At 45.9% G+C, this 25,477-nt stretch overlaps 1 protein-coding gene across 1 annotated transcript in view; it reads left to right on the plus strand.

The window, feature by feature from the left end:
* Positions 1 to 25,477, plus strand: part of KIF5C (kinesin family member 5C) — a gene marked incomplete at its 3' end in the record, with an annotated part of 134,739 nt that overhangs the window by 25,234 nt on the left and 84,028 nt on the right. Inside the window, exon 2 of the mRNA XM_080927207.1 lies at positions 21,544 to 21,634. Within this exon, the coding sequence (XP_080783333.1) occupies positions 21,544 to 21,634 (91 nt within the window). The remainder of the gene's footprint in view (positions 1 to 21,543; positions 21,635 to 25,477) is intronic.

Consider the following 25,477-nt stretch of genomic DNA (forward strand, 5'->3'; position numbering starts at 1 on the left):
TCTCCCTCAATTATGCCCTCAGGGTTGGCCCAGTCACACCTCTACCACCTGGGCCAGCTCTACTGTGCCGATGAGGACAGGTGCTGCCTGCTCTCCTGAGAGCTGCAGTCAGTGAGGGGTGGGGCCCGGCTCTGTTCAGTCCTCAGACATCAACATGGCCCCAGGTGGCAGCCCCGAAAAAGAGGTGTCCTCTTTGCCTTTGGTGTTATCATGGACCATGGATATGGACACAGACCTCCTGTTGCTGCACTGCCACAGACTCAGTTGTGGTCCTCAGGGGCAGTATGGGCTAGGATGTCACCATGGCCTCAGGTGGCTACTCACATCAGGATGTTCCTCACCACACTCTGTCTCTAGTTGGCCTCTCTTCGTCACACACACACACTGTTTCCGCTTCTCCTGCTCTCCCATCTTTCCACCACATAGTTACTCATCTGAGTGGTTCCTGGACCTCTGATTGTTCTCTGTCCTGCCCAAGCCTCATGACAGTGGGTGGGAGTTATCTGGGTGCCCTCCATCCCCTCTGAGTGCTTTCCACCCCAGCTAGTTCTCTTAATTGATGTTAAAATTTTCTTGATGAGTCATAGAACTGGAAGAAATCAAGCTTGTACCAACCTAGAAGCTTTATTCCTACTGGCTAGTTTTTTATAGAACGTGGGACTGTTCTGTACACGTTCTGGATAGCTACTGGAGAAGAAAATCATCAATAGTCTCACCCAACTGTGAACCCTGTGAGCTACAATAATGATTGGCTGGCAAGATATGCCCAGTGCAGCAGTGGCATGAATATTGTGGTAGTAACCAATCACCTTATAATTGGTTTTAAGGCCTTCTCCTCAAGATGGTCCCCCAGGCTTGGTACCATTAACTGGGAAGTAAACCGGTTTCTGGCTAGTTTGTAGGCCATAGGGGAGAACCTACTGCAATTATTCTGCTCAATGCACAGACTAATAAATTGCCTTCTCTATACCCATAGATCAGCACAGCTCTCAGCTCTCACTAGAGAAGCTTCTTTTCACAGTAGATGGAGTGAATGCAGAGGTTCCATGCTTTCTTAAAGATACTTCTTGCATGTTTGAACCATGCACATCCATTTTTTTTTTAATTTAAAAAATTAAAGAAAAAAAGCCACGGACACAGAACTGAGTGATTTTGAAGCTAAGCTAGGAAGTGGCTTCAGCTGTTTGTTATGAAAGGATATTTACAAGTGAAATGCCTTAAAGTGGCCTCCTCATAGCAGTGCCGTGGTAACCAACCTGTCAGAAGGGTTACCCCCTTCTTGGGTGTCCATAGCAGGTACTCTATCCCCTGGCTCTCTTCCTTCCTAATTCCTTGCTCCTGAGAATGCCTTGGTCAGTATCTCTCTCCTTCTCTTTTCTTTTCTCCCTCCTGCTTTCTTTCACCTGTATTTTGTTTATGGGTGTCTGTATATACGTATGTGCATGTGGAAGTCGGAGGATAACTCGAGTTCATCCTTTGCATCTACCATGCCAGATTCCAAACAAACTACTAAGTCATGCCTTCCCTTCCTTCTCCTTCTTTCTGTCTGTCTGTTTAAACATCTTTCTCCTCTCCTCTCGTCCCTTCCCCTCCCCTCTCATTCCCTTTTCCTCTTCCTCCCCCTCCCCAGACTGTGTAGCTCAGAGTAGTCTGGAAGTACATCGATCCTGCCTAAGCCTCTCACATGCTGCTATTACAGGTATGAACCACCATGCCTTGGCTCTTTTTATTTCTGAGAAAGCCTTAACTACCGTCTTTATATTCTAGATGATTCATCTCTGTAAGGCCTTTTTTATAGTGACAACTTTTTCTTAGAGGCTTGAAAGGCCTCTGCTGAGGCCCCCCCCCAATGTCTGAGGAACTCATTCCTGCTTCTTATCTCTCAGGGTGGGTCTCAGGCCAAGACCCCTTTGTTAAGTTCACTGGCTTTTTGCACAGTAAGCTGAGATCTTACAGTCAGGCTATACCTGGTCCCGAAGGCCCAAAGGTCTTCCCTGTTTTAATGTTTACTTTCTAGGCAGCAACTGAACTTGACACCTGTTCAAACCTGTCATGGATAAGAGCATAGAGGGTGTTCTCTTCATGTTCTGGGACTGTCTCTTCTCTGGCTTGTCATTTGACAGCCTGGCTCTCTATAGGGGTTCAGGCTGTGTTGGCTTCTATCCAGCAAAACGTCTTTAATAGCCACCACAAACCACAGTCTGTGTTCCCTCACGCTTGTCTTTCAGATTAGGATGTTGCCCGAGGAGACAGGGATGCACTGTGCTTGTGTGTTCCAGACAGGAAGCATCTTGCATGGCAGTGTTAGATTCTGGACCCTTTGTATTTTTGCTTCACAACTCATGCAAGATCGATTACGGATCACATCCTTAACTGTTTCAAGTCAAATGTCTTATCAAAGGAACACACGTAGAGGTAACCTCGATGTTGCAGGTTAGTCCGGGTCCTCATTCCCTGGCTGCTTGCTTAGATTTGAAAACCTTCATTTCCAGAACTCAGCATGTGAACTGTCAGGAGTGCCTTCTGATTGATGGATGATGTCTGCCATGAGAAACAGGAAAGAAGGCAACGTCATTTGTTACTTTTTATTAGCCAAGTTGGCAAGGTGAAGAAGCCCTTCCTAAATTTCTTTTTGTGTCAGGTAGTGCTTGCTTCTTTCTGCTGAGTATGTGCTAAATAAATACTTACGTATGTTGCTGTTTTGGAGTTTGTTCTTTTGGAAACTGGTCTGTAGAAATGGCAAGTCTGGCCATAGGAACAAGGCTGTTACCTCTCATACATTGAATTAAAAGGACAAAGGTTCAAAAGCCTTCTCCGTGAAGCTTTGTCATTACTCTTGGCAACCTTGATGAGAACTGTCAGTTTCACTAAGCTGTCCAGGCAGTAAACTAAGTGGCCAGGTGCAGCACCAGGTGCACGCATGCAGGTTCCCAGGTGCAGCACCAGGTGCACATGCAGGTTCCCAGCTTTGCAGATGCATCAAGTCCTTTAATGGAGAAAAGCAGGAAGGCGGGGTTACTCTCATTACCATCCTATCTTGCACTCAGAGAGGTTGGGTGACTTGCCTCAAGTCATTCAAATGCTAGGCAGTGGAGCCTGGCTTCCAACTTTGGGATGTTTGGATTTAGTTTAGTGTAATCCCCGTAGCCCCTCAAGTGCTTGCCTACAACACAGAGCTCTGTATGTTCTTGGCAAGTTGTATCTTTTTTTAAAATCTATTTTCCCAGCCGTAAAAGGAAGGATTGAGCATTATGGCTTACGTCTCTCCTGAGCTCCAGCTGACTTGATTCTTAGTCACATTCTGATGACCTTGAGCCTGCATAGGATGTACTGAGAAATCTGATAATCATAAATACGGCTGGAGATATACAGATCCCAGCAAGGACTAGAACCTCAGCACACTCCAGAATTACAGCTTGTCAAGAGCAAAGGACTTATTTCCCCAAACAATTAGAGGACACCAGTAATTATGTTTAATTACACACTGAACAGTTTTCCTGTTGTGTCAACCCATTGTTTTAATTGTGCTTAAGAGCAGCAGGCGATTATTTTGCAGTTTGTGGGGTTTAAAATGGCTTTGGGTTGCAGTCAGGGAAGCAGAAGTGTTAAGGCTCTGGAACTGGGCAGATTTTGTGCAAATCTTGAATCTGCCACGTACAGGCAGGCTTAACTTCGATACATGATGGTCTCTCATTGGGAATGAGAGGTGGGTGGTGTGAAGCCTAGCTAGCTTGTATGTGAGGTGCGTGAATGGCCATCATTCAGAGTTGTTGTTGTTGTTATTATTATTATTGCTTTCCTTTCTGAGGCCAGGTTTTGCTTCTGTGTTGCCCAGGCTGGTCTTAGTCCCAGTCTCCTGAATGCTGGGACTACAGGCAGCGTATCCCATCTTGTTATTTCTAATGAAGAGTTGACCACAGGCTTTGGACACATTCCAGACTCCAGCCCCAGTGTGTGGCCCCATCTGGATTAAGTGTGGGCTCCAACCTGGAGCGGTTGCTGTGGCTCTGTACTATTTTGGACATTTGAGTGTTCATTCTTTCTTTTGTTTCAGAATGTTGTGTGTAATCTCATTTCCTAAGGATATGGGAAATGGAGCTAAGACATACAGTTAACCATTGAAGGAAGTGTGACCGTGAAACTCTGGAAGAGGAGGGAAGCCCTGCACCCAGCAGCCAGTGGTCTTGGTTGATCACTTTAAGCAGCACACAGATAGGGCCTTAGGTAACATAGATTTTGATTTCTCTTGCAGGCCCTGTGAGTGTATCAAAGGGAAAACCCTCAGCTTGCTGATAATCTTTAGTCTTTCTTTGGGACTTCCCTCTTTACAGAAGGAAAGGGCAGGTCTGAGGCCGGGGGTCTGTGTTCTGCACAATAAGTAGCTACACTCATTAACGTTGTGTTGTCTGCATTGTGTCCATCTTTAATGTCCCCCATTGTAGCACCTAGTTATTTTTATTCGGGATAGTCATGAAACTTCCCCTGGCAATATGTTTAAGAAAGAACAACTTAAGAAAACATTAAGGGACGTGTAGAATGACTTGTTTGTGGTTCTAGAACAACAGGAGGAGCTGCATTAAAGGGACACAGCATTAGAGGTGCCACTTAGAACCCTGAGGTGGGTAACGTCAGTAACATTAGTGGGTGGTGGAGGTGCAGGTACAGTCTGTTAGCCCCGGGGAAGGCCAGGGCTTACACAGAATATAAATTAAAGAACATCTACTGCACAAAGGGAGTCGTTGCAGAAGAGGGAGGTGGCAGTGGTGGTCGCTGGTAGAGAGGGAGGCAGAGGAGATGCTGTTGCTTTTGGTTTTTGCTGCAGTCAATTTAACAAAAGACCAGACCCGGGGAGATGCTTTTTAGAGCACTGGTTCTCAACCTGTTGGTAGAGACCCTTTTGTGGGGTGAATTTATTTCACAGAGGCCGCATGGCCATTGGAAAACACATTGGTATTTGCAGAATGGTTCATAACAGTAGCAAAGTTACAGTTGTGAAGTAGCAGCAAAGTGGTTTTATGTTGGGGGTCAGAACAACAGGAGCTGTATTAAAGGGCCGCAGCATTAGGTTGAGAAACACTGGCTTAGAGGTAGGCTCTGGAGTATGTGATAGCGCAGCAGAGGCAGAGAGGAGGCTTACATTTTTTTTTAGAGTTACAGAAGTGTACACACTTTTAGGTAACTGAGAGGGAGATGGTGAGAGAGATGGTAAAAATATGTGCCCCAGAGAGGCTTCAGAGAGTTCAGGGGCAAGGAGGTAGGAGGACAGGCTCACTGGGGACAGAGAGAGAGCCAGGACAGGTAGCAGGACACCTTTTTTTTTTTTTTTTTTTTTTTTTTTTTTTTTTTTTTTTTAAACTGGTAAATTCTGCAAGTAAATTCTAGTCGATCCTTGATGTTAAATAATTCAGCAGAAAGTGGCGGTGGGAGTTGAGGTTGTTTGCCTGGAGGGCTGCCAGTGGCCATGAGAGACATAGAACTCAGGTGCACACTCATTGATCACTTGGTGGTCCCAGGGAAGGACACTCTTGTAACTGACTGGCCTCTTCCAAGGAAGGGCTTTGCACACCAGAGAACCGAGAGGCTCTAAGGAAAGCCCGTCTTTGCAGACCACTCAGGAGTACCAGTTAAATCTCCCCACCAGACCACTGTTGCTTCAGAAAGTTTTTCTTTCACTAGAGCTGATCAGCAATTGATGTCACAGGGATGGATGATCTACCTGGTGGACATGTGGCCTGTGACTGGCAACCTGCCACGGTTGTATTGGGGGCTTCACCTTGGAGGTTGTGAAGGTCAAGGGCTTTGGACACAGTGGCATTAAGGCACCCTGGTGTGTGAACTTAAAACTGGGAATGGACCCAGCTCTTTGCATGACAGGCCTCAAGCTGTGATAGCTGACTGAGGAACATAAGGTCTCTTATTGTCTTGCTTGGTTTGTGTGCGCTCTCCTGTGTTTTTTTTTTTTTTTTTTTTTTTTTTTTTTTTTTTTTTTTTTCCAAATGTGGGAGTAGTGTCATTTGGAAGGAATCTGATGGGGGCTGAGGATGGGGTGGTTTCCATGTGTGGTTTCAAGTCTGGGGCTTCTTGACCTCAAACCAAACCCATGACATTGGTGGAAGACTGTAGAAAGCAGGAAGGAGAGAGATCCCCTGAGGATTGAACTTATGGAGGTTGGCATTCATGACTGAGTGGCTCACCGTGAGGGAAGGAAAGGGGGAGTACTGTGTACACCAGCCCTGCCTTTGCTCAGGTGCTTCACCAGGAAATGAGCGAGTCTGTGGGTCATCAGACTCTCAGGTTCAAATCAGTGTCTGGCTAACGGAGAGATCAGTCTGTCATCTGCAGACTGGGAGGTGCTATTGGAGGTTTCATCGTTCTTTTGGTCTCTCATCTTTCCAGCCCGTTCAGCCTCTGGTGTCACTGTTGACATCCACAGCTTTGATCGGTGCTGTCCACAGTCACAGATGTGGAATTGATGTGCAGGCAGCCACGGGCTTAAGGGGTGGACATAACTCTTTCCAGGCAGCTTACACGACTGTCTTAGAAGTATTATCCATTCTCATTTCCCACTCACTCAGCTGGGCGTTGACGAGGTAGGAAGTCCTAGCTGCCATGTACAAGATATCCTCTCAGAAAGAAGGCTCTGAAGCAGGTGGGCTGTGTGACGGAGAAGGGATCAGAAAAGGAGTTTAGGGTTGGTAAAGTTACAGACACCACAGTTCTCTTGAGTCCCCCAGAACCCCACTGTCTGGACACTTTATCTTATCCTTCCCGGGCATGTGGGCAGTGAAGACATTTTCTTCTACCATGAGGAGAGACAGAGAGCAATGATCTCAGCTTAACTTGAAAATATTCCAAATGAGCCCCAGGCACCCAACAAAATGGCTCTGCTCCACAAAGAACAGAGTTGAGCCCACAAGCCCTGCTTGTGATTTCTAACCCTTTAGTCATGTTAAAGGTCCGTCCTGACCTTAGCAGAGCAGAAGAGGTAAGAACAGTGTTCCATCCCACACATAATTAGATAAAAACTTAGTTATGCAGCCACCGAAGCCTCAGTTTCTCCCACTGTGAAGTGGGCATCCTAACAGCTAGTCTGCGGGACCAGCTGAGGAGTCCGTGGGTTTCTGTAGCTCACCCACTCATGCTTGGTCCCAACGCTGCTTAGCCTTCTCCGTCACTGCTGTCCCTCTCTGTGTGCAGCCTCCGTCATAACCGCCCATGGGTGGAACAGCACCACTAGCATTCCGAACGCCTCCTTAAAATAGAAGGCTTACTTCATGTGAGACTTCGAGATTTTTAAACTGACACCTTTTTCTCATCAGACAGCACTATTACAGAATAATACAATGGGATGGAGCTGTGAAGCTATCTACATAATGAGGCCAGTGTGGCACAGGAGCAGCCAAGTCCTTAGAAATACCGTCTGAATTTTCACCTATTTATAGAGCTTTGAAGTATGTGCTTCTCCTACGTTTTGCTTCTTTGCCTTTCTCATCAGACCCTGAATACTTGGTACTGGGGACCTGTCTCCTCATTATTGGCTTCCTAGAATCTAGCAGGCTGCCTGACTAGGGAGCTTGGCACCTACATGTTACATAATAACAAATACTTGCACTTAGAAAAATTTGTCAAAAAAATGGAACAGAGTTCAGGTCTGGAAAGCAGAGTGTACAAGAATGATTTGGCCAGGTCAGGGTTACTCTTCCTACTGTGAAGGTCACTCTCCCTGCAGAGAGGTCTTCACATTTTGTGCAGACTGTGGCTGAAGGGACATGGGTGTTGGAGTCAGACACTGGGCTGGTTATGGATTGCTACCTACCCACTGACTGTGCTGGATTGACCTGCTGTCCCTGTCATGTCACAGGTGAGGGCATGAACGTCATTGCTGTGGGGCTTTAACTTGTCACTTTGCGTTATCCCTGGGTTCTCTCTCTCCCTTGTTTCCAACTGACCCAACTTGAACTTGAAGGTGGAAAGAGGAGAGACAATCTCTGAAGAGATGGACAGCCTTTCTTGTCCCAGTTAGCAGTGAGGCTGGAAATGCTATGTGACTTGTAGCTCAACGTGGTGACCAATACATTAGATTCCTAGTTTCTGCAAGAGCTTGCAACATGGTTCTTTGTTGTCTGTATTTGCCTCGTTGTCTTCCTCCCAACCCTGCCCCTTCATCTCTGTTTTCCAAGCTGCCCCCGCTCTCTCTGGATTCCTACTGTTGCATCCCGATTGATCCTAATGATTATTTTATTTTATGGCTGTAGTCCCAAGCATCAGGCCTCCACAGAGTGGCAAATAGAAACCAGAACAGGCCATTCCTTTGCTTACTAGGATACCATAGAAGAATGTACGAAGAGGTGTCCAGCTTTGCTCCCTGAGCTCTCCACCTGTCCCCTACCATCCTCTGCCTTGCTATCTCTGGATGGATTGACCCACTTTCCAGCAGATCAAATGTTTCTTAAGTGAGGCTCCTTTTCTGTTATCTGGGCCTGGGGCATCCTGCCCTTGGTTTCCTGGGCTGGCAGGCCTTCAGGCCTTGGCTCTGCCGTCACGTCCACCAGAGTCACAGTACAACCTGGCAGAAACTGTTACAGTATCCATGCAGAACTGCTGAATTGAAGTCCGGTGTACTGCTGGATCTGTGTTGGGACAGATCCTAGAACGTTGGGACACTGTGGGCCCTGAAACCAGACTTTCTCGCCTCTGCTCTTTGCTCTACTGTGCCAGCGTTAGATATTACTTCTGCCTTCTGATTTCCGTGTCTTGAGATGGGTGTTTAGTATTCACCTTAGAGCTTTGCTGTAGTTGTCCAAGATGGAAGTCTGCTTTTGGCACATAGACTTCATGTTGGCAGTATTTTGGAGTGACATTTTTGAAATGACTGTATTATTTTAACGTCTGTAATGAATATTTAAACACTGCAAGAATCCACTCAGAGATGAGTGAGGTAAGAAACAAATTCTTTTAATTTTATAATATATTTTTATTTTATGTGCATTGGTGTTTTGCCTGCATGTATGTCTGTGTGAGAGTGTCAGATCATGGAGATACAGACAGTTGGGAGTTGCCATGTGGATGGTGGGAATTGAACTCTGGTCTTCTGGAAGAACAGCTAGTGCTCTTAACCACCGAGCCATCTCTGTGGCCCCAAGAAACAAATTCTTAATTAAAATTCTCTGAAAGTTGTGATGTTAGTAACATGCTTTGCAACTTCTTCCGTGATTTTATGTGCCTTTCAAAAGATGGTTTATTACTGTGTCCAAACTGTTTTACTTACTGCTCACACAGGGGCCTGAGTAGTTTTGAAACAAGTTGTTGGAACAAGGAAGAAAGGATTTTCTTGGAATGCCAGTAAAGTAAGGTTACATAATGTCATCTGGAAAGCAAATCCTAGTCAAGCACAAGTGTCAGGCTCCTTTCATCTCAGGCAAAGGGAACGACAGGGCCTTAGTTGAGGAAAGGCTGGTGGCCGGGCCTCTGCATGCTACTGTGATGTATGAAGTGGGGCATTGGGAAATGGAGCGGTTGGTTTGCTCAGCGACCAGGTCATGCTGGCCCTATAAACCTTGGCACTATCTCCATTTCTTCATCTTGGTGTCATTACTTCTGTCTCATTTATCCCCCACCTCCTTGTGCAGGCCTAAATGAAGAATCAGTGATTTCCCAAAAGTGGCCTTTGAGTTTCTGGAAAGTCACCTAGGTAACAGATACAATCACAACCCACGCATCCAAAGTACTGTCTGGAGCAAAGCTAATGGGAGACAAATTATATACCCCTTAGCTATATAACTGCTGGGATTAGTGGTTTTAAAAGTCACTTAAAAATGAATGCAACCAAAGGGTTTCTTTGGATTGTCTCCTGTTTACGTGTTCTCAAACCAAGATATAAAGCAAGTGATGTAGGCTTGTGATCCCAGGCAAGCCATGGGCTTTTCTGAATCTAACTTTGTTCCCTGTAAGATGCAGAGTAGCAATTGCATGAAAGTGTTGCTACTTAGGAATGTACACAGCAGAGGGACTGGCGTGCTCAATAAAATGTGTCAGCCCTGCCTTACCTTGCGCTGTAACCCAGAATCGTGCTTTTTTACCCACAGCACGGTGCTTCCAGATGCCTGCTGTCTGGAGTAGACTGTGATTAGAGACCCCCTGGAGGAAGACTGCTGTGGATGCTCAAAGGACAGAGATGATACTTGTTAGGTGAACATGTGACAGCAATTCTGGAGGTCACACAGCTAGCTGAGCAGCTTCTGAGACGAGGAAGAGGGAGGGTCAGAGTCTCAGGAAAAGACTTTGTTCTTATGTTGGAAAAGAAAACATTTGGCCTGAGTCTTAAAGGATGGATAGAATTTTTGACAGACAAGGTCAAGCTAATAGATGCCGTCCAAATGAGAGGGGATGATGCAAGCAGTAGGGTGACTGGAGGGAGGCTGCAAGCTCACTGCCAGATAAGGACCCATCAGGCAAATAGTGAGAAGCATCTCAGTGAGCTGTGGATTGGCACACAGTAGACATCCTAGCAAGTTGCTGAGCACCTTGGCCAAGGAAAATGCATTTGGAAAAGGATGCAGAGATGTATGTACCCAAGGGAAAGGAGACTAGGACCACTTAGAAGGCTCGTGCGAGAGTTTTGGCAAAAATTGGTGAGAATAGCTGAGGTATAAGACAAGAGAGATCAGAGGCATGAAGGACCACTCTGGCCCTGATGTGGGGAAGGTGACCTTGAGCTTGTGCACCTAGGCACTAGGGATAGAAAGAAGAGGAGGAGGGGTGAGCTGAGATCTTTCCTCAGCCTACAGCTGCTCCTCAGCATTCGTGCAGGACCGACTTCAAGGTACCTCCAAGCCTCCTAGATCCACGAGTCCCTGTGTAAAATCACATAGTGTTTGTGAGTGGCAGCACATCCTATACTTCACATTGTCTCTAGATGACTTGCATAATAAGATGTAAACATTGTTTAAATTGTTGCTATGTCGCATCGTACAGATCAGAATGGCAAGGAAAGGTGATAGCGAGGAGGCAGTGAAGAAATATTTTGAATCTGGTTGGTTGGTTGGGTAGAAACAGAACCCGAGGTTACAGATGCCAACTGCATGCTGTTTTGTTTAGGGCAGGTGGAGCATCCGATCGCATTTGTTTCTGTTTGACAATAACTGGGATCTGGAGCCCTGAGTTAGAGGTGGACTTTGTGTCTTCTCTTGGGTATGGCTGAAACTGCAGCTATACTTCAAAGCTCTTCCGGGCAGACAGGACAAAACGGATGGTGCAGACTGAGAGGGAGCATGAAGGCATGATGGGACTTGGTTGGCAAGAGGGAGAACGAGTGACTGTGCTGGGAGGCCAGAAGGAAGATGCTGAGCTGGTCCGTGCAGTACCCGGCATCCAGGGCAGTTTCAACAGGCTGGCTGGGGCTCAGAAGCAGACAGTTGGTTGCTCACAGTTCGGTTAATGAATGGATCTGATAAGTGAGTTGCTGCTCCTGGTGGAAGACTGGAATGCTGATCTTGATGATACTTTGTTGTCTAGGCCACTAGTGGTTCAGTGAGTTTAGTTCAGGATCAGAAATGAGGCAGGTAAGGCAGAGAGTACTGGGCAGTTGAATTTTGCCTTCTCTTGTGTGTGGCCACCTAGCCTTTCTAGTGCTTTAGGCCGTGAAAAATGAGGTGCTTTTTGTCATCAAGTAGAAAGTACAATCTACACCTTACAGGACTCAGATGTTTTTGTCTAGGAAATGGTGGTTGCGCTCAGAGACACTTAACTTTTGTTAATAGAGATTTCTGCAGGGAGGGGGCTTTAAGCACTCTATCTGTTCATTGGGCATTGTGCCGTTGCACTGGGGACCAAATGTCCCATCTGTGTCCTGACTGATGATGCCATCTCATTGGACTAGCATGTCTAAGCTTCACAGTGTTCACACTCAGCCCTTCCATCTTACATACAGTGTGCGCGCGCATACCCTTAGCCATCGAGACAGAGCTGCCCAAGCCTACTAAGTTTTGCTGGTTTTAGTTTAGTATTATCTTCATGGGAGGCTTCTTTCTGTAATTTATGAGGTTATCTTAGCAGGGAAGAGCAAGCTATTGCATTCTGAGCCCTTTTATTATAGCATGTTAAAGCCAGAGGGATTGCACCTCTCATTTTCAATAGAGGAGGAGGCCTAGAAAACACGGCTAAGTTGTATAAAGTCACAGATTCGGTCAAACTTGCGAAATTCATAGTAAATCCATAGCTGAGGAATATATGTGCTCCTGGAGGAACATCGACAAAGTGCCTCTTGGATGGTCTTACGGGTGGGAGTCTTGGTGTGGGACCAGAATTCTGCTGCTCATCTAAGCTCACGTCACCACCTTCCACAGTCCTTGAAAGCTATTTCCCTTTCAAAGAAAGGGAGGCTGACATTTTCGCCCCATAGCTCTGAAATGTACCCAGAGGCAAGGCGCCTGAATATACCATGACTGTAAAATTGTCATCCACCGTGCTGGGTAATGACTACTATGTGAGCTGTCTGTCTCCCATCAGTGAGAAAATGAGTAAAGAAGAGTCTGCTTCTCTCTGGTTACCTGCAGTGTGACTTACTGAGCTAGTCAGGTGATGGTCTGGGCACAAGCTCTCATATCAACCAACGTCACATGTGTAGCCATGTGGCTTTGGTGTGTGTGCTCCCACAGGCCTCAGCTTACCTGGGAGGGAGGAGGCTTGACTGAGTATGTGTTGCTGTTCCTGGCATTTGCTGCTAGACCATCACACCCCCAAAGGAAGGTAGACATTTCCAGTTATTGTGAATCCAGCAAAGATAGTTTCTCCATTTTATATTTAGTGAAAAAAAATATTTTTTTCGCCTCCTTTCTGAGGAAAATTTTATTCTTTTTCTCAGACTTGACTTAGTAGCAGATCACTGAGGTCACCATAGTAGAGGCTTCTGTTCTCTTCCCCAAGTACTCAGCGAACCCTTGAAGCCTACAGCGTGCCTTCTCTGGGACTGCATGTGCCTGAGGCAGAAGCCACTCAGGAGAGCATCAGAGACTCCTGCTTCCTGTTCCGGTTAGTGTGTGAGAGCTCCAGGGATCCTCCATCTTCAGGGAGGAAGAAGATGGATGATACAGGAGGGTGTCTTGGCTCACTAGAATGAGAGGGGCAGGCTTTGGGGGAAGGACCAGCCATTCCGACCTCCCCTGCTCCCTTCTACATCCTGGCAGCTGGGAGAGGAAGGAGTGCATTTTGCTTTGATTGGAAGCGGAAAAATCACCATGTCACGGAACCAGTTTTCATTCTTCTCCTTAAAGAAGCTATCCTTCTGTCTCCTTTCTCCGGAGCCAGGCGATAGTTCTGAATTTCTTTATTATCACTCTGGCACTGTGCCTTCCAGAATACTTTTTTTTTTTTTTTTTTGTAGCCGTCTGTGATCTTGACAGTGCCTGTGTCCACGCAGCAGGGAGTTTGGCAGGAGGGAGAGAACTGCAGCCTGGTTTCCTGCAGGAGGAAGGCTCACAAGATTCAGTCTTCTGTGCTGCTTTTGTTCCTTTGCAATCTGTGAAGCGGTTGGCATTGCCTTGGCAACTCCACTGGGGGCCGGGCACTGCTTTGTGGACGTCTGCTTCGTTATTGACTCTCCTGGGAGCAGCCTTGGCTTCAGCCAGCGTGGGCACCAGCTACCATCCCGAGGGCAGAGAGCCAGTGTGGGGAGGGGCAGCACTATGGATGCTGTGTGGCTTACTTAGTGTTTCTGGCCCCATTCAGAGCATCATCCCAGTGCAAGCAGGGACGTGAGAGCGTGCAGTTGGGGCGAAGACAGCCTGGTCTTTAGTCCCCTCGTTAGGCAGCTACAGGCTGCTGGGCCCTGGGGAGGGCATGACAAGGGTGGGCTGAGCTGGTGGTCACTACTAGGTACGGGAGTTTGCCCTAATGTGCCGAGTCCCGTCCCTCCCCCCCCCCCCCCCCCGCCTTGGGGATGACCTGGCAACTTCCAGACAAGCCAGAGGGTAAACAAAAATTAAAGAGAGAGATAAATGGGTGGAGGAAGAAAGGGAGCATCTAGGACCATTAAAATCTAGGAGTGGGAGAATGACTCAAAGGAGAGATACAGCTCATGTCTCCGACCCTACATCATAGAATGAGGTCCTAGTACCTAGTTCTAGCACCTTGGTACCCAGGTACCATGTTAGTCCTGGACCCTTAGCAGCTAGTAGGGCACTTTTGTACGAATCAGGGCTTAGTGACCTTCTTGGCAAGTGTGGCCCTACATGTCTCCAGCTTGGCAGGTGGCCAGCACCGGTATGAAGGAAAAGTCACTCCCCTACCCCAGGGTCTAGGGCAAAACTGGTCGATTATTTTTCCCTTGATACAAGGTCTTGCAGTGTTCCGAGGCTGGCCCTGGATCTTGGGGTGAGGTGATCTCGCTCCAGCCTCTTACCTTGCTAGCACAACAGCCACCTGCCATTGCCCTGGATGAGCTCAATGAATTTTAACAATGATTTGAGGTTCCATTCCCCCCGGACCCCCGCACCTCCTCGCCTTGCCTGTGCACGCTGGGTAATGGCCACTTGTTTGGCAGTGATTTCACCCGTCTGAACTCCCCTCGAACCCAGGGCAAGTGTAAAGTAAAAGGCAAAAGGGAGTAAAGCATCTGGGGTTTTTACCTTATTTGGGGTTCTCTAGAAGCATAGATTGAGACTATAGTAAAGTGCTTTGAGAGGTGAGACCGAGAAACCCTGAAGAGGGAAGTGAGGCCCGGGCAAAGAAAGGCCTGCTGTTGCCTCTCTGGAGTTGCTACCATGAGCAAATGGAACTCCAGGGACCACCTGGAATACCTACCCAGTGACCCAGTGACCCAGTGACCCTCCACACCAGCCCTGGCCCAAACAACAAACGTACTTACCCCCCAGGTTTTATCTGCCATTGGCTGAGGACTGCTAGGTCAGAGACCTAGACAGCCCTTCTGGCCTGTTTGTTAGGAGCTGGCAGGTCAGGTCAGTCTGGAAAGACTGGGAGGTGAGTCAGGTTCCCGGAACTCTGCTTCACGTTGGCTGCGGGTGTTTCACTTATGTTTCTCGAAGGCCCTGAAGCTCAGTACTAATAGTAAAGTGATCGAGTCTGTGAGTGCCCAAATCAGACCCAGTTCCTTATCTTTCCTGCATGGGCTTTGTGACTGAACATGCCACTGATTATTCTGAAATAATGTAAACAATCATTCTTGGAAAAAAGCCACTGTTTTGTGTCTGTGCCCCCTCCTTATTCTTAGGAGTTGAGCTCTGGAGTCTCAGGCCTTTGGGCTTGGAGGAGACCATGATGCGATTCCACATTTGGATATCATGAGGGCAGCAGGGTGCCAGGTTCTGAGCAGGTGCACTGAAAGTTTCGCTTTTCTGTGTCTCTCCCCTGTAGTCTTATGGCTTGGGAAGTTTGGTGCAGTTCACGTTTTTGGTATAAGCTAATCACCAGGCCTCAAGTCTTGCAACAGAGAATACTTCCGCTCTCCTCTCGAACATCTTCTACAGCACCAGGCACTATGGTAGATTCTTTATTCGCATGGTTGTATTTGATCCTCACAGGAGCCCGAATCGTGGCTTCTGTTGGCTTTGCAGGACTTGAATGTTCCCTGCACTGATTGCACAGAGGGATGAAGTTTGTTGTGTACCAGTTACATTTTAACAGCCCCTCAAGCTTCTGGGTACTATATGCGTGTTGGTAAAAAGTGAGCATTAGTGCTAGCCCAAGAACTTGGGCTTTTCAGCTAATATTTTGGAAACATCCTTTCAGACTGTTATGAAAACCCTTCGTAGTTTAATTTCTCCTTGTGCACACTACTGTGTCCTGATTGTGGGTTTCTTTAGAGTCTTTCAATGAAAAACAAACTCATACAGCTTTCAGAAACAAGTACAGCCATCCTTCCATTTGTTTCCCACAGGAAGAAAGTGCTTTGGAGGGTGGACACTAGCTTCCAAAGTGAGGCAGAGCTGTCTTAGGCTTAGAAGACTTTGTCTTCTTCTGGAAATAGTGTCAAGCTTCATGTTCCAGGGAGGCGGCCTTAAAGTTGATACTGCACACTTCCTTCTGAAGGACGTTGCTGGCCGAGTTGTGTGCAGGCTCACGGAGATGGGCGTTGTAAGTGTGAGCAGATCGAAGGCTACTGCACGTGTGCGGCTGGACTGCAGCTCCTACAGCAGAGGCTCTGTGTTCGTTGGCTGAACTGGTTGTGTGTACGCAGAAATGATCTACAGCTGACTGGGAACAGAACAAGGAATGCTTTTAAAAAAGGACCAGAAACTCATGCCCCTTGTCTCCTTGATTTGTAGAGTGTGAGTGATCCAAAGCAGAGATTTCAGTGTTGTAGGTGTCGGTGTGGCATTCAGACCCCAGGCGTGCACTGCTGTCTACCAAGCTTCGTCTCCTAATGTCACTTCTAGTGCTGAGGTGTCACTTGGGGTGCTGAACAATTCCAGAATTTTAAAAACTTTTTTCTCACCATCTCATATGAAGCCTATATCTGTCTTTTCCTTTGCCTTTGGTCAAGTGCGCTCTCTCTCTCTCTCTCTCTCTCTGTGTGTGTGTGTGTGTCTGTGTGTCTTTCTTTTCCCTGTTGGTGAGAGTGCTTGCCATAAGCATGCTACCTGTTTTCTTGCTGTCTCTGACTTCTTCCAAGATCTCAAGTCTTTTCCTATGCCTCCAGGTCAGGCAGTGCCCAGGCCTAACATTGAATTGCCCTTTGGTCTTTGCTACCACACTGATCAAGTTACTTCAGTCTTTCCCATCAATCTCAGAGCACACTGTTTGAATTCTCCTGCTTTTCAAAAATATATGTAAATCTCTTAGGAAGATAGCACCATTTAAGGAAGAACACCGGAAAATCAAAGTCTATTAAAGTCCTCATGAAGAGTGAGATGGAACATAAATGGGTGGGGTCCATTGGCTCTGATGGTCAGCATGGAGTAGGTCAGTTGAGGTTGAAAGAATTCATCTTCTCCTAGACTCTCTTCCTGCACTTTTGGGAATGAAGCTATCCAAGCACCAATGACTAATGACTGCTCTCAGCAACCAGCAACTATCTAGTCGAAATGGTAGCCTTTCTGTCCATCTTAATGAAGATGGGGAAAAATATTCAAATTGTGGTCAACTTTGGTCACAACTCTTGTACAGTCTTTAAGATTGTTTTTGGATTTCTTAATAATGTATTTATAAGAACAGTTAATTTTATGTGCCTTATACTTGGTACTCATCTTCTGAACATCATCTTTCCTTTGTCTTTCATAGCTGAGCTGCCTGCAGGCGGGGAGCAGTTCTTGGGTAACAGGTCAATGTATTAATAGACAGGCCATATGGTTCGCAGACATTTTGCTCTCAACAACTTGAGAGGATTTTTGTTTTTAATTTTAACTAGAGAAGTGTAAGGACCATCTGCTGTTATTTTTTTGTATGTGATCCCGGTAGGTCATTCATTTTAGTATTCTGATCCCGTGCAATCAGCCCGCAGTGCATAGAGGATTCATGGCAATGGTGGCAAGCTTCCTTATTGGTAATGAGTGCAGAGTGTGTCATCCACATCCCTCGCATGAGGTTCAGTGGGTTTGCCTGTCTGCTGAGGATTTGCAAAGACCATTCCAGTGGGATAAATACTCTCATTGCAATGGACCCTTTGGCTGGTTGGAAATAGCTGTTACACTCCTTGTCATGAAGCAAACCAAGTCTTTAGGTGATAGCTGTGTCAGTGTGAGGTGGGGTTGCTTTAATTAGAATCATGGAAGCCCTGAAGGATGAAGAATGTGAGAGGTGAACAATGTGCTGACTTTTGTCAATTTGACTCAAACTAGAGTCATCTAGATGAGGGAACCTCAAGTGAGTATATGCTTCCGTCAGATTGGCCCGTGAGCAAGTCTTTGGAGCTCTTTTTTTTTTTTTTAAATGAGGATCCATGTAGGAGAACCCAACTACCATGGACAGTGCTACCCCTGGGCAGGGGTTCCTGGAGGAAGCAGGCTGAGCAAGCCACAGGGAACAAGCCAGTGAGCAGTGTTCTCCTTGGCCTCTGCATCAGTTCCTGCCTTGAGCTCCTACCCTAGCTCCCCTTGATGATGACCTCTAACCTATAAGATGTAATAAACCTCCCCTCACAAGTTGTTTTCCTTCATAATGTTTTATTACGATGACATAAAAGCAAATTAAGACAGCAGTTCATAAGTGGTAGCCAAATGCAGGTTTGAGCTCAGAGAACTCTGAGGGCGAGAGAGGTTGGTAACAAAGGCGTTGAGAACAGAAAGAATAGGGTGCAGGAGCTTCCACTGGACCACACTGCAGGAGAGGGGAGGGTTCAGGCAGCCCTGGGCAAAGACGGAACAGGAGCCACAAGAGAGTATCAAGTGGGGAAGTGACATCATCTTATTTTTGGAATACTCACTCTGGCCAACGATAGAAATGAATTATTAGGGATGAAGAACAGCAAGGTGGCTGTCTAGGGGCTTTGCCTGTTTTGTGTAAAAGATTGATGGAGAGAATTGTGTGGTATAGATATGTGTGGTATCAATACTACGAGTTGATAACTATTGGTATACACTGAGCCTTAGGTGTTCAGTGTGAATATCTGGGTGATTGCTGGAACACTCAGATATGGAGAACACAATGTTTTTTTTTGTTTTTTTTTTTTTTTTTTTTTTTGGCTAGTGAAGTTTGGGTGGCTCAGGGTCACCCATAGCGGTGGAACTCTTTAGTAGGTGGATCTCCTGAACCTCAGTGTTAGATGAAGGCTGAAATAACCACTTAAATGTTCTAAAAGCCAAGTGTACAACGAAGCTTGGGTCTAGGCCAGTTCTTGACTGTTTCTGCCTGAAAGAGATACCAGCAGAGGACTCTGGCATGTGTGGTCAGAGAGGATGGAGTGGCCATGTGCTGAGAGGACACCTGGAGGGAAATGAGTCTTCAGAGGTTGGTGGTGGGTGCTGATTCCATTCCAGCCAAGTGCCAGTGTCCAGCACCAACACAGCAATGTTGCTTGAATTTTGTCCTCTAACTGCAAATGGTTGAGCAGGTGGGATCGTTGCCCACCTACAGAATCCTCAGCCATTGCAGCACCAGAAACAGACTCTTGTCTCCTTGGGGATTCTGGGTAAGGGTCTCTGTTCCTATTTTGATAAGAATTTGTAAGATATTTTTAGTAGTAAAATGTATGTGTGTGTGTGTGTGTGTGTGTGTGTGTGTGTGTTGAAGTGAGAGAAAAGGAGAGAAGGGGCAAGTGCTTCTTCTTCCTCAGCGTCAACCCAGTCACAAAATCTTGCAGGCAATTTCCTTGGGGGTTTTAACTTTAGGTCATTTAGAAGTGTCATGCTGTTTGTCAACTGAAAATTGATAGTATTTTTAAAGGGGACTAATGAATTCTTGTTTCCCATCTCTCTTAAAGAAAAGTATACTGAATTACAGCCAGCATTTAAACTGGAAGGCAAATTTAGGGCATTCTGACTGTCCAAACTGTACACCATCACTCAGCCGGTCATTTCCCTGCTGCATTAAATATATTTTCTCTAAAACTGAAGGCAGGATCGTGCCGCGGGCAACACAGTTACACGGGTGTTACCTCTAAGTTTGGAGAAATAGTAAATTTGTTTTAAGTTTCTAGAGGGTTCCGTGGATGACTTGGGCAAATTCTGTAAATGTTTATTCTTTATGTTTTCAGTGCATGAGTCGGACCCCAGGGCCTCATGTAGGTCAGGCAAGATCTCTGCCACTCAGATATGCCCTCATCCTCTGTAATGTTTAATTTTATTGTATTCTCACCTGGTATTGACTGAGTTTTGTAAAAAAAGTTCTTTAAAATTATTTTAAATTGTATTTATGAGTTTGTGTATGTGTGTGGCTTTGTGTACATGAACACTGGTCCCTAAAGAAGTCAGAGGAGGGTCTTGGATCCCAGGAAGCTGGAGTTTCAGACAACTGTGAGTGTCTCACTGTTAACCAAACTGAATCCCCCAGCCTCTGATATAGGTTGAATGTGAAAATGGATAAGCTAGTAAGATAGTTGAGTAGTTTGGTGGGGAATAGTTTTTGGTTACTCAACCAAATAAAAACCAGGTTCATTAACCGTAGTGCAAAATTGGTACAAAGCTGACTGAAACGTGAGAACGTGACCCTTTCCACCCAGATGGCTGCAGGTCTGCATCTGGAAATGAAGCTCACCTCGTCCCCTCCCCTCTTTTCAATGTTTTCTAAAAATTCTCCATTTTTCTAAGGTAAAAGTAGACATAACTTGTTTACCTGGCTAGGTCAATTTTGGTTTCAGAGACTAAGGGTCAAACATAAGGCCTAAGGCCGGGATTTCACCTCTGTTTTGAGTGACCAGTTAGCCTACTGGACAGCCTGGGTTTCCTTGTAGGAAGTTTACAGGACGGAGCCCTTCTTCTCTTGGAGCTCTGGCAGGCAGCTGTCCCTTTGAGCAGTCAGTCTGTCCCTGACTCTTAGGAGGTGTGGTTTTAGCCCTTCTCTCTCTCCTTTTGGATTTGTGAGCCAGGCTGTGAAAGGCTGTACTGATTTGCCTGGGCACTGTTGGCAGAGAAAAATTCAGTTTGGACCCGTGTCTTACCCAGTCTCTCCCAGTGTTCGATGCTGTGCCTGGCACTGAGATGCCCACTGGTCCTTGTGGAACAGCGAGTGAATGATAGGTGGTGGAATTTATCTGGTGCTGGGGTAGGGCTCCTCCCTTCCCCTGACACCAGAGGTTCTCTGATTATTCCATATGGAGCAGAATTCCAGACAAACGCCTAGACGGCCATTCTTCCTCGAACTTCTTGTTTGGTTGCATAGAAGGGCTCCTTTGTTTTGGAAGCTTCAGTCCAGTTTAGACATTGCTTCTGTAGGACAGGGAACTGTAAGACAATAGCAGTGCTGTGTGTCTCCTGAGAACAGTGTCTTAAATCTGGTCATGTCCTCTCTCCGGTAAACACAACACAGGCAGCTTTGATTTGGTTACTTATTTGGCCAGCAGTACCTACCGACAAGAACTGGCTCCGGATTTTCTTGCTGTCCCTGGGCTTGTGGTACCCTCTTTTTTTTCCGTAATACGCTAGAACCCTTTGCTGTCTACTCATCCTGTCCTGATACCCATCTTTCTGAACTTTTCATGATCCTCTGAACTGACACGTATCTGGCCAAGCCTTCCTTACTTGAGGTCAGCTCTGTCATCTGTCACCTTACTCCATACCTAGTCACCTTTTGTTTTCCAGTGTCAACATTCTTGCCTATTCGCCATCCACTCCACTTGATAGGACTATTCACAAATCTGCAACAAGTCCAGAGTAAATTCTCAATAAATATATTCAAAGGAAGGCCTTGTCTACCTTTTTATCCAGAGAAGTGGACAGAATTTAGAGACCTGTGCTTTCAAGGCCCTTGACATCTAACATCCAGGCATGCGGTGTACTTGTGGCTGGTGCTGTAAAGGTTCTGTGGTGAGGGGAAGGGCTGGCTTTAAGACTGGGCTGGCGATTCAGTCGCCTGTGGCTTAACTACTAATATTAGTGCTTTTAAGGCCCAAACCCCTAATGTGTTTTCTCCACCTCTTCTTTCATCTGCTTTCAGCAAGGGAAGCCGTACGTCTTTGACAGAGTGCTGCCGCCAAACACAACCCAGGAGCAGGTCTACAACGCCTGTGCAAAGCAGATTGTCAAAGGTAAGTGCTGCTTCGTTTCCTCCTGGGATCTCACTAATGAAAACATTAAGTGACATTTGCAGCCGAGCCATCAGTGTGCCTCCACTGTACACAGAGGCCGTTAATTGGAAACACTAAATTTGCTGTCTTGGCTCTGACCCTGACTTGCTGTGACTGACTTCAGTCACGTTATTCAACCTCTGTGTTAGTTTTCTCTGTCACCTTTGACACCTCTTTGGTGGGGTTATTCTGTTACCTAAGAGCTGAAAAAGCAAGGTAAGGGGTGATCACAGAATTTCTGTCACGGTTTCAGGAAACTGCGGGCAGAGCGCGCCCCTCGTTTTTGGGGAGGAAACGCATTGCTCTATGTACATCTTTGACTAGTTTCTTTTACTAATAACTCTGAGAATACAGTCTTCCAGGTGAAAGGTTGCTCTTGCCACCAAGGGACATTCCTGTGTCATGAAGTCCCCCCTCTGAGGTAGCTGTGCAGCCATTTGTGCTCTACAGCGTTCCTTAATCTCAATTTCGTCTAACCTGCTTCCAGCCATCCAACCACGTCCTGACCTGTGTTCCTCCAAACAGGTAGCTCCAAGCTTGCCTCCGTGTCTCAGAGATCAGTTCTTTTCACTGGGACTGGCCTTAGCCCTGGAGGATTTGTGTCAAAATAACAGCAGGGCAACAAAGCAATTTGCACATTGTTCTCTCTCTCTTGCCCTTTCAAAGCAGGAGCAGGTTGGAGCATGCTGTGGCAGGGCCTGCCATCTGGACAGGGCTGAGGGGCATCTCTAGCTCGCCCGCTTTTCTTCATCAAATCCTCACCTTCAGATGGGAGTGCCGGGGCAGTTATGTGCTCAAAGGTCTTGATGCCTATACCCATGTAGGCAGCCATGGGCTTAAAAGACAGAGGGATCTTGCAGCTTTCGATCCGCGGTTCTGAGGAGCCGAGCTGACTAACCTATTTGTAATTCATGGAACTCAGCCCTGGTACATCTGCTAGATTAATTCTGACCCCGGACACCTGCGTGGGAGGCTCGCGTCAGCATGCAGTGTTCCCTGCTAAGGTGCATGCTTATTCACATTCTTGTTACAGACATCAATTAATTTTGAAGGTCTTCTCTCCTCAGAGAGATTATTATAGAACACTGACAAGGAAAAATATGCCTACATTGTAGCTGTTTTGAATGAACGGTTTTGGCTAACGGGATGGTCGTTTCCGTCTTTTGCTTCTTGTGCCTCTCTTTGGGTCTTGGCTGTTTTTGAAGTGTGTCTTTCTAGGCCTCCTATTTGGGCCCATCTTCCCCCAGTGGCCGAGCTTGTACATAGGTTTTTTTTTTTTTTTTTTTTAATTGAAGTAAGATTAATCACACACACCAGAATTTTTATCCTTTTCTCTCCCCGATTTAATTATCAGAAGCAAATGGTATTTACCACATGCTGTGCTACGCATAAAGGCCATTTAAATACATCCAGCTACCTCTGTGCCAATGTAATTAGAAATGGATGGACTCCATTTAAAAAACAGCAGTGATTAGCAAATAATAGTATTAATATAATAGCCTTTGCTCTTTCATTCACTAGTGTGTGGTCTCTTTCAGTGTTTGGATATTTTTTTAGTATGAGGTGTCAGAAGTAGACATTCTTATCCTCATTAATGTGTATTTCTTTTGTGTATTAAAAAAACTTGTCAGCTAAAAACTAAATTAAGAAGGAGTTTCTGTGAATATATGTACTAATTCTAGATAACCCGCAACCCCCAGTAGACGATGATGTGCACAGAAAACCATCTGAAGAGCAGAGCTCAGCGTATGATAAGCAGACATTTCTAGGGCACGATGGCTATACTGTGAATGCACTCATTTGGTAGCAGTGAAGAATAGCTTATTCTCCCTTGAAAAGAAATTGTTAGGATGACAAAGGCCTAATGGGCCATTTGTTAAACATTTAAAGAAATAGACTCTTATTTATTTTTTTCATACAAGAAACAATACACCTTGATTATTTGTGCTGTAACTACTTCCTCCCACTTTCCCTCTCCTGAGAAATCCTTGATTCTTCCCTCCCTCCCTCCTACTCATGTACCTCCAACATGTCTCCCTCATCCCTTCTCTGCCCCCCGCTTTGGACCCTGAGTTTAATTACTGATATCTGTTGAAATGCTAACTTATAGCTCTAGTGAGTTGATGGGTGGTTTGACCATGTCATGTCCTGTTGCAGAAAAAATAGAAAGGTAACCTTAGATTTAGCAGTAGTGCTGGCACCCTTAAGGCCATATGGCACGTATGGACCGGATGCTACTCTGTCACACGATCTGCAAGCCGCCCTAGTTTCTTCTGTCCTGGGTGGTCCATGACTGCCCCAGTGTGTTGTTTTCACTCACTTTCCCTTGGCGGGTTGTTGCCATGCCTTGCGAGCGCGCGCGCACGCACACACACACACAGACACACACACACACATCCCAATTCTGAGGCAGGCTTTGTTCTTCCCACTACGACACCCTCTTTGAACTTAATTAAGGTTGCCATATCAACAAACACATAAAAATACTCTGATCCAATTGGTATGATGTAATTTGTTCACCTAGATAAGTCAGATGATCCTGTATAATTCCATCCCTTATAAAATATTCATAATAACTTTATCCATATAGAGATGTGCTGAGAGAAACATCTATGTCTACTTCTATGTTGCTCCTTTTTGAATCTCTTGTTTTCTTCTCTTCCAACTTACCAAAACCTTGTTCCCGCCCCACTCTCTACTGTCCAATCATGTATCACCTTGACTTAGCTAGTGCCAGCCCTCACCTGCACATAGACATCAACCTACACTAGAATAGTTGACTGATATTTTTTGCTGAGCCAGAATTATCAGCCCTTCAAGATTTCTGCATTACAAAGGTCTGTCAGATATGATTCTGGGCAAGAAGGCTGAAGACTTGCTCTCACATGTTGCTAACAGGGGACTCTGCTAGTGGGGATTTGTCTTTACAACATGTCTCAGTTCTGGAAGCTATGTTAAGCTTCCTATGTTTATAGATATTTGACCATTCTCAGATTTCTGATGAAGACTAATTTAGTTTTATAGCCTACCCAAGCTAATTAAATTTGAGAAAACATAGTTATTTAGAATATCTTTAAATAGTTATAGTTGTGCACAGCTTACATTTGAGGGAAAAGCCTTTTTAAAAAATTAAACAGAAAGGGTGAAGTGTAGGTTGATGTCTCTATGCAGGTGAGGGCTGGCACTAGTTTGGTCAAGGCGATACATGATTGGATGGTAGAATGTGGAGTGGGGACAAAGCTGCTATGGTAACGTGGGAGGAAGAAGAAGCAGGACATTCAATATTGAAGACAAAGATGATCTATCTCCGTCCACGCTGCTCTGAGTAGCCATCTGTAGTTGTATGTACTTTCTAAGGGATAGATTTCTATAGGTCAATTTATTTCATTTAGGTGGGAAGTTTATATTGTTGTCAATTGTAAACTTATTGTGTGGAGGGATTATGGATTGAGAATTTAACATATAAATCTGTTTTATAAGTTATTGATTGTTGAATCATGATTTTACTGGGCTGTGGAGGACTGTGTGAAAGCAATGGCTGAGAGGCAGCTGGAGCATGCAGATCCGGAACAGGGGGGTGTGTAATGAGGTGTGTGTGTGTGTGTGTGTGTGTGTGTGTGTGTGTTTGTGTGCAAGGCTTAGTAACTAACTGCCTAGAGGGCTGTGTGATAGAGAAAGAGACCAGGCATTCAGCTCTACACTGGAGCAACTCCCAGAGTAAGAGCTCCTCTGAGTGAGACCCCATGGGACCGGTAGCAACAGAACCTTCTTTTTATTTCCCGCAACAATGTCCCAAAGACAGCA

Source organism: Micromys minutus (genome assembly GCF_963924665.1).
Source record: "Micromys minutus genome assembly, chromosome: 13".
NCBI classification, from domain to species: domain Eukaryota; kingdom Metazoa; phylum Chordata; class Mammalia; order Rodentia; family Muridae; genus Micromys; species Micromys minutus.